Source organism: Sturnira hondurensis, unplaced genomic scaffold (genome assembly GCF_014824575.4).
Source record: "Sturnira hondurensis isolate 20B ecotype Veracruz unplaced genomic scaffold, ASM1482457v3 Scaffold0007406, whole genome shotgun sequence".
NCBI classification, from domain to species: domain Eukaryota; kingdom Metazoa; phylum Chordata; class Mammalia; order Chiroptera; family Phyllostomidae; genus Sturnira; species Sturnira hondurensis.
Genome location: NW_028080037.1, coordinates 3,364,659 through 3,377,939, shown reverse-complemented (window position 1 = coordinate 3,377,939; position 13,281 = coordinate 3,364,659). Strand labels below are relative to the sequence as shown.

The 13,281-nt window shown below is 50.6% G+C and overlaps 1 protein-coding gene across 1 annotated transcript in view; it reads left to right on the top strand.

Moving 5' to 3' along the window:
* The window catches only part of KNTC1 (kinetochore associated 1), a 55,289-nt gene extending 46,770 nt beyond the window's left edge, over positions 1 to 8,519 (top strand). Inside the window, exons 54-64 of the mRNA XM_037051979.1 lie at positions 641 to 759; positions 1,160 to 1,295; positions 1,957 to 2,052; positions 2,460 to 2,516; positions 3,929 to 3,983; positions 4,067 to 4,130; positions 4,648 to 4,777; positions 5,849 to 5,938; positions 6,337 to 6,482; positions 7,236 to 7,326; positions 8,300 to 8,519. Coding sequence (XP_036907874.1) covers positions 641 to 759; positions 1,160 to 1,295; positions 1,957 to 2,052; positions 2,460 to 2,516; positions 3,929 to 3,983; positions 4,067 to 4,130; positions 4,648 to 4,777; positions 5,849 to 5,938; positions 6,337 to 6,482; positions 7,236 to 7,326; positions 8,300 to 8,320 — 1,005 coding nt within the window. The 3' untranslated portion in view covers positions 8,321 to 8,519. The remainder of the gene's footprint in view (positions 1 to 640; positions 760 to 1,159; positions 1,296 to 1,956; positions 2,053 to 2,459; positions 2,517 to 3,928; positions 3,984 to 4,066; positions 4,131 to 4,647; positions 4,778 to 5,848; positions 5,939 to 6,336; positions 6,483 to 7,235; positions 7,327 to 8,299) is intronic.
* The last annotated feature ends 4,762 nt before the right edge of the window (positions 8,520 to 13,281 follow it).

Below are 13,281 nucleotides of genomic sequence, written 5' to 3'. Positions count from 1 at the left end.
ACCGAATGATCCCTTTTCCCTTCCCTAAAGACCACGTGGCCTCTTTGCCTTCAGGCGTTTGCCCCCCGCCCCATGGTCTGAGGCAGCAGGAACCCAGCGGGAGGAGGGCACGGGGAGGAGGAAGAAAGGGGGGAGTCCGAGATGCTGACGGCATATCCCCCACAGCAAGGGGACACGCCCCCCTTCCCCATGCACATCACACTTCCCACACCCTCTCACAGAACAACAAAGAGGACATCCTAACTAATGTGAATGTGTATTCAGCTGTGAACTCTTGGGAATCTATTCAGGAGTTGAGGTTTAGTGAAATTAATTTCTGCTGCTTCAAGAACCTTAGGTCATGGTTTGTTTCCAGCACTGCGGAGGCGGGGCTCTGCAGGAGGCGGGGCTCTGCAGGAGGCGGGGCTGCCCCCAACCGCTGGCTGCCCCGGCCCCGCCTCCAGCCGCAGCCTGTTAGGGAAGTGTGTTGGTTGGTCCCTCCTGGCGGAGTTGAGGAACACTGCAGGGTTCCCAGGGTCGTGCTTTGCCAAACACTGCCTCCCTCAGAGCGGAGGTTGCCTTTAGTTTAAAAAAGAAGACATTGTTGCTTGTATCGCGGGCACATGAACGTGCAGCTGCCCAACCTCTTGCGCTTTTGCAGACGCTGAGCACGCACCAGCTGACCTTTGCCCACCGGACGCGGGCCCTGCAGTGTCTCCTCTACTTGGCTGACAAGGAAACAATAGAGTCGCTCTTCAAAAAGCCCATCGGAGAAGTAAAGTGAGTGGAAGGCTGTAAACAGTTGAGGAAGAGGAAACGGGCCATCATTGGGAGTGTAACGCGGAGGGCCCGGGTCGGGCGCAAGTCCGAATGGCGATGGGCATGGAGCCTGGAGTGTCCCCGCGTTTTACAGTGTTTCGTTTCCCTTGTTCTTCTGAGACACTTAGAAAGGGAATGTCTTCTTTATCTTTCTAATATAGGTATCTTAGATAGCTTTCTAATATCTAATATTAGATATCTTTCTAATATCTTCTTTACATTTCTAATATAATTCCATGAATATGTTTAGAAGCCTAAATTGGCATTTAAAAGCAGACAGGCCTAATTTATCCGTATGCTTTCGTTCTCAGTGTGAGCATGGCCTGTGAGAATGTTTTCCGCAAATACCTGTTTTTTCCAGATCTTACTTGAAATGCATAACTTTCCTGGCGTCGTTTGAGACTTTGAACATCCCCATCACGTATGAACTGTTTTGCAACAGTCCCAAAGAAGGCATGGTCAAGGGCCTATGGAAAAACCACAGCCACGAGTCCATGGTACGTGCACCGGGCCCCTGATGGCGAGGCAGCCCTCTGCCTGGCTCTCATGGCCGAGCACCCGCCCGGGAGACAGGCCCAGAGAAACCCCTGATTCCTGAGAAAGCTACTGCTGTGAGAGACCCCTGCCCCCTTCCTGTCCCGGCAGGTGACGGGGCGACTCGGGAGTCCCCTTCCCTTTCTCCTTTGGGGCCTGAGGCTGTCCGTATCAAGGAGAGAGAGCACATTGATCATCCTTCCCCAGGGCCATCTGTCCTCAGATGGACCAGAGAAGAGATGCCCTGTGTTCCCAGGGGCGGAGTCTCGCTGCCCCTGGTTGTTCATGGGGACTTAGTCTCTCAGGCAGCTGGAGCCCAGAGTGGGGAGGGTGTGGGGCCAAGAGGCAGGCTGTTCTTAGGTAGAAGGTGGGGGGAGGTGAGGTGCTGTTCAAGAGTTTATGAAAACCGTTTTTAAAAGGATAATCTAAAAGTAATTATAATAAAAACAAAAGGATAATCTTAATCTCCTTTTTCCCTTTCCATTAGAGAGATGAGGCCTTCACTGAATTTAGGCAATAGGCACAACTAGCTTATAAGTGCACTTTGTACTCAGCTACCCCACCTTTTCCACAAGTGGTTTGACTTTCCGGCGTCCAGGCAGTGAGACTTCCCTTCTGCTTTAGGCAGTGAGACTGGTGACTGAGCTGTGCTTAGAATACAAGATCTACGACCTGCAGCTGTGGAATGGGCTCTTGCAGAAGCTTCTTGGCTTCCACATGGTGAGGCTCGGTTCCCGGACTGCGGGGGAGGGGGTGTGTTTCCTGTCCCTGGAGACTGCAGTGTGTGTCAGCGCTTGGGCCCGGCCCCCCCAGCACCGCGCTGGCCCGTGTTACGGAACAGATGCGCGCAGAAAACGTCCACTCTCGCTGGGTTGAGGCCACACTTAAAGAACTCGGAGTTAGGCCAGGGAAATTGCAAAGTCAAAACTGACATAAATGTCACGGGAGACAGATGGAAGTTTTCCCAGGCCTCCTTTGATATTTGCGACTGTAAGGGAGCTGCCCCGGCGGTTCTCAGGGGAGATGAATTTGACTGATAATCCTTCTGAAAGAATTTGCTATTTCATGTGGAAATTTTCTGTTCTGGCGATCTTGGGAATGTTTTTCTTCTATTTATTTTTTCACAGATTCCTTATCTACGGAAAGTCTTGACAGCCGTTTCTAGTATCCATTCCTTATGGCAGGTATGTGGTTTTGTTTTTGTTTTTTTATGTAAGTTTTTTCTAATTTAATCTTTATACACGCCGGCCCGTGACCACTGGGCGTGCTGGTTAGGAGCCGGCTCCTTAGGGGAGAGCAGAGCTGGTCTGCGGGAGGCTGGCATCCCGGGACAGCGGGGTCGCCTGGTGGAACCGCGTTCTCCCCAGCTCCGCAGGCCTCGTGCGCCTCGTCCTCACTTACCCTCTCACGACACCGACCAGCTCCGGTGTATGTCACGGCACAGCCTGTCTGAATGACACCTTCCGCGGCCCCTCCTGGGCTGCGCGGATCCTGCAGGTCGGGGACCGTGCCACTCCCACCTTTTCTGAAGGCCACGCGTCCCTGTCGCTGTGTAGAGATATGTGACGCGTTGGTGCCTCGGGGCTCGTTCCCTGGCAGCACACACAGCTCTCCCGCATTTTTTCAAATTAAGACATAATGCACATGTAAATCTCACCCTTGCAAAAGCTACAATTAATTCCATGGTTTTAGCATATTTTGCCAAGCTTTGCAACCATCACCACTCTCAGTCTAGAACATTCTCCTCACCCCGAAAAAAGCTCCCTGTCCACTGGCACTCACTGCCCACTCCCCGCCTCTCCCACTCATTCACGTTCTGTCTCTGTGGGTTTCTCTACGGTACGTGGCCCTTTGCGTCTGGGTCTCCCACTCACCATACCCGATGTCCTCGAGGTTCAGCCGCGCTGTACAGCGTGTCAGTGCATCGGCCCCTTTCGTTGCTGAGCGACGGGGCGCTGTGTGGCTACACCATGTATCCATCCGCTTGTCAGTGGCCGGCGTTTGAGTTACCCCGAGGCGTGGTTACTATGAACAGCGCTGCCGTGAACACTGGTGTGCAGGTTTCTATGTGAATAAGCGTTTTGTTTGGCTGTACACCTACCAGTGGAAGGGTAGGGTCTTACCGTGACTACGTTTGCCCTTTGGAGGGAGCTCCTGATCTGTAACTCTTCGTTATTCTCCATGGTATGGAGTAAATGCACGGTAACTTGGTTGACCACCCGCCTGCTGATGGAGGTCTGTGTGGTTTCCTTATTCCTCTGAGATGTTTCCCCTTGTCCCCTTGCCCCTTTAATGGCCCGAGCACAGCGTCTGGCCCCAAACAGATCTAGTACGAGTTATGTTTTCCGAGTTGGGTTCTGGTTCTTGCCCGAGTAAAACAGTACTGAATCAGCCGGGATTGTATGTAATAATACTATGGAATACGCAGTCACGAAGAAAAGTGCCCTCGAATCGCATCCCCTGGAGCACAGAGGTGCCCGTTTGTACTTCGGGTTGAGCATCCAGCGTCCGGGCCCTGAGAGCGCGGTCGGCGACTGTGAAATAAGGAGTCTGTGCCGCCCCGGACGTGAACTCCGCGACCCGCTTGTCTCCACAGGTCCCCTACTTCAGCAAGGCCTGGCAGCGGGTGGTTCAGATACCACTACTCGCAGGTACCGCCCTCTCCCCGCGACAGCGCCGGTAGCGTGTCACGGTGTACGTGCGTGTGCACATTTTTCTTGCTTCTCCTTTTCAGCCTCTTGCCCTTTAAGCCCCAGCCAGCAATCAGATTGTTGTGAGAGCCTCACTGCCATTCTAGAGTAAGTAAAACATGTGTTTTCTTACCCCCCAAATCCAATGCATTGCTTATAAAATTCCTTTTTAATAACATCTCATAGTTCCTTTTTCGTGGGAAGGTTAGGGTACCGCTCATTTGTAAAATCCCGTGTCTGTTGTTTTTACCCCGTCTGCTTCCTATGTGCGGTAGAACTCGTACGCCGATGCTCAGTTGTCCCCAGACTGAACCTGAGTAGAGGGCACCCCTGTAACTGCCCGAGTGCTGCCGGGTGTCCCAGGGAGTTTGAGTCCCCGGGAGTTTGTCTACAGGCACGCGGAGGCTTTCTGCCGCGGCCCCAGCAGCCGCCGCTCCCACAGGCCGACTCTGTCACCAGCAGAAGAGCGCCGTGAAAGATGGGTTCCTCGTTGCTAAGAGTCTTATGCCTCAGACCCTTAACGTCCGAAACCATGGAAAGCGTAGGCAGGCAACAACTGCAGGACACCAGAAATGTTAGTCACCTGACAGTGTCCTTGGAGACTAACTAACGCCCCCTCTGGAAGGTGTCCAGTTTCAGGTGACCTCGACATGGTTGGCGTTGCCCGGCAGTACGTCCAGCTAGAGCTTCCGGCCTTTGCCTTGGCCTGCCTCATGCTCATGCCCCACTCGGAAAAAAGACACCAGCAGATCAAGGTATTTTGGGAGTTGTTCCTCCCTGGCGGCCAAAGAAACCGATGGTCTCCCCGACATGTCCCCTGCAAAAGAAAAGGTTGCGTTGTCTGTTGTCTTCCCTCCACACCCGTAAAGTGGTACATCAGTTTGAGCAGGGCAGAAGGGCTGTGTGTCTCGCCCCGTCTGCCCAGCGACCTGGGGGGGTAGGCCAGCAGAGCCCGAGGGGGCCGGTCCCCAAAGCAGGGTCGCAGTGGTGAACAAAAATGAACTAGATGGAGAGGCAGGAGGAAGGCGCCTGGCTTGCCCATTGGAGGTGGGAGGTCGGAGAGGGGGGACAGTCGGGTTTCGTGTGTGGCGCCACAGAGGGAGCCACGGCCGTTTCGCGGACAGAGCTTTAAGGATGACGCTCACTCCGTCTGTAACACGAACGAGCGGAGCGTTGGGGAGTGTGTCGCAGCTGTTTTCCCGAAGGAGATAAGCCGGTGGGCGGAGGTCGGTAACAGTGAACACACGTTTGTATTTGGCATTCGTTCTACTCGTTTCATTTTCTTCGGAACCATCTGTGCTCATCTTGGACTCGGCTCTTTTTTGGCCATTCGCAAACCCATCCGTTGCTGCTTTTCAAAATTTCGGTATTGAAATAGATTCCTTTTGGCACGGAGAATGACAGGATGCTTGTTAAATAGTTCTTGCTGTTGGGATGGGTATTTGTAAAATGCTTCTTATTTCAATAATTTTCTGTTGAAAAAAGTATTTTTCCCTGTAAAAGAAATTTGTCAAGATACTTCAAATTTAAAAATGAAAACCTGCCCTGGCCAGGTAGTTCATTTGGGTAGAGTGTCATTCTGATACACCAAGGTTGTGGGTTCGATCCCCAGTCAGGGCTCGTGCAAGAATGAACCATTGAGTACGTAGGTAAGTGGAACAACAAAAATCTCTCTCTGTGTGTCTTTCTTTCTTTGTCTCTTTTTTTGGTATCACTTTCTCTCCCCCGCCCACAAAATCAGTTTAGAAAAAAAAAGCTTACAGATTTGACAGACATTAGTAGTAATTATACTTTTTTGTTAATTATGTTTTGACTTTTTTCTCTAGAACTTTCTGAGCTCATGTGATCCTCAGATCATTTTACAGCAATTGGAAGAGCATATGAGCGCCGGCCAGTTGGCAGGATTTTCCCATCAAGTAAGAGAAAATGGCATTTCCTTTTTGCTATGAAAAATTAGATACGAGAGGCAATCATTTCCCCCAATCCGAGATAAAGCAGAAAATCACCCTCTCAATCTGTTGGTTAATATATAATTGTTTTACTTTTATTAAAACCTCTGAGTTTTTAAGAACGCAGAGACCCTGGCTGTCTCGTTCATTGCTATTCTCTTTAGAAGTTCCAAAGTGCCTAGCGGCCATTACTTCTACTTCCCTGCTATGCTGGGTTCTGCAGCGGGGCCACGGCAGCCCCTGAGCAAGGAGGCCTGGTCACGGCACGGTGGTCATCGGACTCCAGACCGTCACAAATGCTTTGGTATCGAATCGGACTTGGCACTTCACACATCTTTAATATGACGATGCCTGTCACTCTGTAGATTCGAAACCTGATTCTGAATAATATCATAAGTAAGAAGGAGTTTGGGATTCTGGCAAAGACCAAATACTTCGAGGTGTTAAAACTGCACGCGGTGAACACCAGCAACATCACTGACCTGGTGAACTATTTGGCAGATGAACTAAGGTAAGGGACTTAAGGGGGGGAAAACTTTAAAAACCTTTCTATAGAACTTCCTTAAAATTTATCTTTATTTTGGAGGAAGAATGGAACAAGTACGGAGCTGTTTGTACTTAAAGGCTCCGCGTGTTCGGCTTTAGCATCCCCGCACACACCCTGCAGGTTGCGTGTCCTCCAACCCAGTCCCTTGGAACATAACCTGGAAACCGGACGACTATACAAGCTGTCCAGACCCCAAATAGGTGTCCCCCAGTTCGGCTCCAAACCCCACATTACAGCTTTGTCTCCGAGCACTTGCCTGAGAACCAGTAGCTTCATGTAACGTACCGTTTGCTGAGCCTGGTTATCTAACTTTCCAGCACCCACAAGTCTGGAAACACAAGCTCCTTGGCATGGGGTCGGGAGCAGACTGGGGAAGTAATGGGGGGAAAGAAGCACTGGGTGGCCCCAAGGAAAGGGAGAGGGTGGGCCTGTCTCTGGCTGTGCTGGCCACGGGGTGGGTGGGGGGGGCGGTTATTCCTTCCGTTACCACCCGTGGGTTTCTTTCCACTCGCTCCTCTCGGTGACCAGCATCTTGTCACTTGTGAACGAGTGCTCTCTTTTGGGCCACAGTCTCCGTATGACAAGCTGCACATGCTTCAGGTATGCCACCTGATGGGTTTGTCTGCACCTGGGATACCGTCGCCACAGTCAGGGTAGCGAGCGTAGTTGTCACCCCGGGAGTTTCCTCATGCCCCTCTTTTTCTTCCTGATGCTCAGTTTGGATGAAGCCTCCGTCTTTGTAGCCGAGTACCTAAAGCACCGTGGGAGCCCTGTGCCGCCAGACGCCGCTCCCTGTGAGATTCTGAAGGTAAACGGCCACAGTTCCCTGGGCTGGAGCCTGACGCCATTTCCACTTCCAGGGCCTTGAAATTGAGCTGGCTTGTGCTGGAGATCGGTGTGTTTTTGCATGTGCCTGCGTGTGTTTTTATAGTTTACTTTCCGTATAAGAGAGTCCCGGGTGAGAAATGAAGAGGCCATGGTTGTCCCCTGCGCCTGCGCCCAGCAGCTGCGTGGCCCCTGGCCAGTCGCTGGCCCCACTCCGCTGTGGTCTTTGCAGCTGGACCCCGGTCTCCCGGGCGCCTTGCAGCTCCCTGCCTCCTCCCGAGGTCTCGCTCCTCTCACCGAAGCAAGCGGAGCCCTGAGTCTCGGAAGGCCTCAGTTGCGCCTGAGTAGCGAGTGTTCTCACCACTCCCTTTCTAGTTGCCTAAGACATGATTGTTCTCTGTGGGAAAGAGAGAGATTTGCAACAGCAGCAGAACAAATACCCTGGTCTCCCAAAATCTCCCTACCCAGACCCAGCGTCACTGTGAGCGTTTCGCTGTGTATCGTTCCAAACACTGTCGTGTGAAGTAGGCATGTAAATCACTTACTCCTGTCTTGGATTTAACTATAAGTAAATGTTTTTACTCTGATCACAGAGCAGGAGCCTTCGGAAACCTAGGTGTCCTGGGGGTTCCCTCCCGTGGTCTGAAATAGACGTGAAAACGAGCCTACGTCTTGTTAACCGTCACCAGTAACGCCCAGCGTTCACATCCACTGTTGTGCTCAGTGGCGTAAGATGACTTTTTTTTCAGAAAGGGAGAATATTGATTCAGGAGATGAATTTGTGACCCTGAAAATTGTTTCCCTCCAGCCATATTTATGTAAAATACCGGAGAATGTTATGTGTGGGTTTTCAGTAATGCAGTTAAACCTTAAGTTCTATAGTTCCTCTGAGCATTTTCTGTTTGAAAAAGCCAAACGCCACTCATAAAAATATTTCTGTGTTTTTTCCCACTTAGATGTTTCTGAACGGATCATAGCAAATCATCACACCTTCCTAGGGAAGAACAAGAGGAAGTTTGGAGCCTGCTGTGAACTGACCGTATTTATTGTGGATTTAACATTGTGCGACCTCTGTGTTGGAGCTGTCGCCAGCTGTTACCTGACAAGTAATAACTAAGACAGCTGGTTGTCCCATAGAGAACTCATATCCTGAATTAATAAATCTTTTCTTTGCTAGTTATTTGTATAACTTACAGACACTATCAGACCAAATGCAAAAACATTTTACTCCTCCCCTCAGAAGAAAAGCAGCTACTGACAGCCTATTTCTTCCACATGTAAGAATAAGAATATTCATCTTCTTAACACTTCTCTAGTAAACACGTGTGTGACTTTTGGGGCTGAGTGTGTCGGGCAGTGGCCGGCCAGAAAAATAGGAAACACTCTAGATAATTCAAGTGGAGCTGGATTGAATGCCAGGAATTGGCTACAAGGGTGTGACTGAAAGGCAAAAGGGAGACGGAGGGGGGCTGCTTGCGAGGCAAAGGGGGAAAGGACCGCGAGGCTGATAAGGTCAGGGAGCTGCTCCTCCTGCCCCTGGGTTGGAGCCTGGAGGCCCCGTCTGCTGCTCAGCTGGTGGTGGGCCCCGCGCTCCTGCTCGGGAGGCGAGTCTCCCCGCACGCTGCTGCCCGAAGCCACCCTCAGGCCTCCTCCACTGTTGCCGCCTCTGCCAGGCCATTAGCAAAGGAGAAAAGTAGCTCTTTGCTTTCTCCAACCTCTAATTCTCACGCCACTGCCAACAAGGGACAGAACGAGCGGGAAGCCCTCCGGCCAGGAGTCTGGGCCGTGCCCCGTGCAGGAGGCCTGCCCCGGACTGGGAGGCTGGCCTGCCAGGGCAGGGTGGCGCGGAGAGCCAGCAGCCGCTCCCGGGCACAAAGACCACCGGAGCTCATACTCCTCCTGCCTGCTCTCTTGCTCTACTTGTGAAAAACTCCATGATGCTAGAACTACTTGGCCTTTGTTGTGCCAGTTGAGAATATATCATTTCTATACTAGCGTTGTTATTTAAAACACGGGCCTTGGAATAAAATAAGTCAGACTTGAATTGTGGCGTCATCCCGGATGAGCCGTGTGCCCCTGGGCAAGTTACAGAATTTCTCAAAGCCTGAGTCCCCTCGTTTGTAAAGCCTCGTAGTTGCTGGAGATTCAAAGCGTCGTTCATTTGCCGACTGACAGGTGTCTATAGATAACACCAAGATTTTTCTCAAAGCTTCTCCCACATTTGCAATTATTTCCTTAAGACATAGTCCCAAGAGCAGAGTGACCAGATCAAAGGGAATGAAGAACACTATTTGTTTATTTGTTTATTTCTGGAGAGAAAAGAGAGAAACATCGATCAGTTGCTTCTCATACGCCCTGACGGGACCGAACCTGCAACCCCGGCGTGTGCCCTGACCAGGAGTCAAACCAGCGGCCTTTTCCCGCTTGGCGGGGTGACCCCCAACCCACTGAGCAACCCGGTCAGGCCCTGAGGAGCATTGACGGCTCTACCTGCAAAAGGCCAAGCCGCACGTACTTCAGGGGGCAGATGTCCGTTCCTCCCACGGATGAATGTCTGCCTTCTTGCTTCCTCTCTAATGCCGGGCGATCTTACTTGCAGAAATTTCTTGCCAGTTCGATAGGTGAAAATGGTATCTCACTACTCAGGTTTGTGTGTGCTTGACATTCATGTGATGGAACCTCAAGAAAACTAATCGTAAGGGCTGACATTGTGTTCGCGGGCGTGAGCATGCAAGGTCCGGGAGGGTCACGTGGTGGCAGTAGAAGGCAACAAATGGGGAGAGGCACCTGGCAGAGGGGCGTGCAGAGGGAGCAGTCCCTCCCCGTCTTCACACAGGCGTCCTTGGTCGGAACACAGTTCTGACGTGGAGAGGGGTAGCTGCGGGTACACCAGAGAAGTCGTTTTTTCCTATTTTTTAAATTTTATCGTTTTTAAAAAGATGTTATTTATTTTATCCCTACAGAGAGGGAGGAGGGAGGGAGGGAAACATCCATGTGTGATTTCCTCTCCCAAGCCCTTTTCTTGGAACCTGTCCCACGCAACACAGGCATGTGCCCTGCCTGGGGATCGAACCAGCGACTGTTTGGTTTGCAGGCAGGCACTCAATCCACGAGCCACACCAGCTAGGGCAAGAAATAACTTTTTGAAAAATAAATTTGGACTTATTTTAAGATAAGGTTGACATTCACCTATACCACTAGCCAAGTTTCTTGTTATATTTGTTATATTTTTTATTAGCCTTGCATCATTTTTTAAAATTACTCTCCATTCTTGTCTTCATACTGTTACCTAAATATAGTCTTTTTTAAAAAATATTTTATGTATTTATTTTTAGAGAGAATGGAAGGAAAGGAGAGAGAGAGAGGCATCAATGTGTGGTTGCCTCTCATGTACCTCCCATTGGGGACCTGGCCTGCAACCCAGCCATGTGTCCTGACTGGGAATCGAACCAGCGACCATTTGATTCCCAGGCATGCTCTCAGTCCACTGAGCTACACCAGCCAGGGCTAAATATATTCTTAAAACATAAGCCAAATATCTTCAACATCCAACCTCACACTTTTCACTGGCTCCCCCTCGCCTAGTAAGAAACCCAAGTGTCCAGGTGAGACTCATCGGCCCCTTTGTTCAAACCAGACTCAGGGACGAGCTCCAGGAAGATGAGTTACAAAAAGGCTGACTGTGGACCTACAAAAAGGCTCGCCCTGTGGGTGGTCACATCTTTAAAAAGCACTGTGTTTGGAAGCTGGGCCCGTCACAACTCCATGCCACCTGCCCATTGGGAATGTCCTGCGTGATGCGGCCCCGCCTCTGCCTCCCCCTGCCCCTTCCCCTGACTGGCCTGCCCCGCCCCTGCCCCTCCACAGGTGCTTGGCCGCCACCCACAGGGACTTGATGTGACATCAACATTGACTTTCCTCTCAGCGCCACCCAGAGTTACCTTTGCAGACTTGTGCATCTACTGTCTTGCTCTTCATCATTTTGCCGTCAGTCCCCAGGCCGCTGGCCTCATCTAGCAGACTCTTAACAAGTAAGCATGAGACGTGAATTTTGACTACCTGTGACCAGGGTGGAATTTTCTCCTTAAATGTTTCATGACCACATGAACAAATGACAGCACCTCCTTACACAAAGAAAAATGGGGAAGTTAGCAACAGCTTGATGAGAAAGGCCCTATATTTCATTTTCATGACTCACGCACATTCTTGCACCATCTCCGGCTTTGAATGAGGCGGCTGGATTTCCAGTTGACGATTGGAGGAGAGAATTTTATTAGTGGGATGAGGTCCTTCCACATCCTACAGATGGAAAAGCTGACGAGACCAGGGATATCCGATTCTCCCGGGCCCAGGGATTCTCTGGGGCCCAGAGATTTGGAAACTATATTTATTGTAAACACCACATTGGCTCCCTCCCTTGGGTAGTTTTTGGCATTAGCACTTTGGGGTTTTTTTTTAAGATTTTATTTATTTCTAGAGAGAGGGGAAGGAAGGGTGAAAGAGCAGAGAAAGATCAATACATGGTTGCCTCTCACGCGCCCCCTACTGGGGACCCGGCCCACAACCCAGGCATGTGCCCTGACTGGGAATCGAACCAGCGACCCTTTGGTTCGCAGCCCGCGCTCCCGCCACTGAGCTACACCAGCAAGGGCTTTATTAACTTTTTTTTTGTCAATGTGTGTACACAGACTTAGTCTAAAGACATCGGGACTCTACAGTCAAATGTTTTTGTACTCCCTGGCTTATCTCCCTGGGAGCAATTCTCTGCACGGACTGTGCCATTTCGAGTCCTTGTCCTCTGTCCCTCTTTGCCCAGTTAACCCTGTACTCATTCTCTATAACGTCTACTCAGTATCCAAGTTCCTCGGATTCCTCAATACAAACAGGCACATGCGCACGAAGCATTAGGACAGTCCTTGCCTTCACAGAGATAATGCGATGGGCCAGGAGGGACTGCATTGATCTCAACACCAACGCTGTCAAGTCATTTTTCTCCCAGCGTTCTTCTAAAGGACAGAGCTGGCACCACTGGCCCCGCAGACCTGTGACCTTGTTAAACAAGACCGAGCTTTTACTCCTCTGAGCTTATGCCCCCAGGACTCGAAAACCAAGAACAGTACGTGACAAACTGCAGCACACACAAAACCACCCCAAACCTCCTGTACGGTGATGCTCCCAGCAGCCCAGCAGCCCTACAACAGCACCCTCCGCCCACCCCTTCGTAATCCAACGAGAATTCGAAAACCCCTGCATCTTGCTGCTGGAGTCTCTCTCCACACTGGGGCCCCTTTCCTCCCTGGAGAGTGAACAAACTCTGCTCTCGGCGTTTTCCTCTCTTTGTGGATTCTTTCACAGCCCATGTCACCAGCCAGCATTCTTTATATAGACTTGATTCCTTTTTTAAGTCTTTTTTTTTTTTTTTTTTTTTATTTTTATTTTTTTAAACATCAATGTATGGTTGCCTCTCGTGAGTCCCCTGCTGGGAACTGGCCTGCAACCCAGGCATGTGCCCTGACTGGGAATTGAACCGTGATCGTGTGGTTCGCAGGCCCACGCTCAATCCACTGAGCTACACCAGCCAGGGCGCTTTTTTAAGTCTTAAAGGGATATATTACTCATAGCCCTTACTATATATTGCAAGCCTCAAAAGGAGAAGTGGTCATTCACAACATTTCTTCCCCTCCCCTCACCCCGTGATGTCACATGCCCTGTACTGGTCAGTGTTTGGGGTCATATGGAGCCAGAATATCCAGGAAAACTTGCCTTATCAAATGATTCAAAAGCGTAGGCTGGTGCTTCTCTCTCTCATTCTCTAAATGACACTTAGCCAACCACAGTACGCAGCATTTGGAGTAATAGTTCTACTATTCCCAAATTTGCTGTGTAAAAATAGGAATTCACCGTACTCACGTATTAGCAGGCGGCCTTTTCTCAGAAA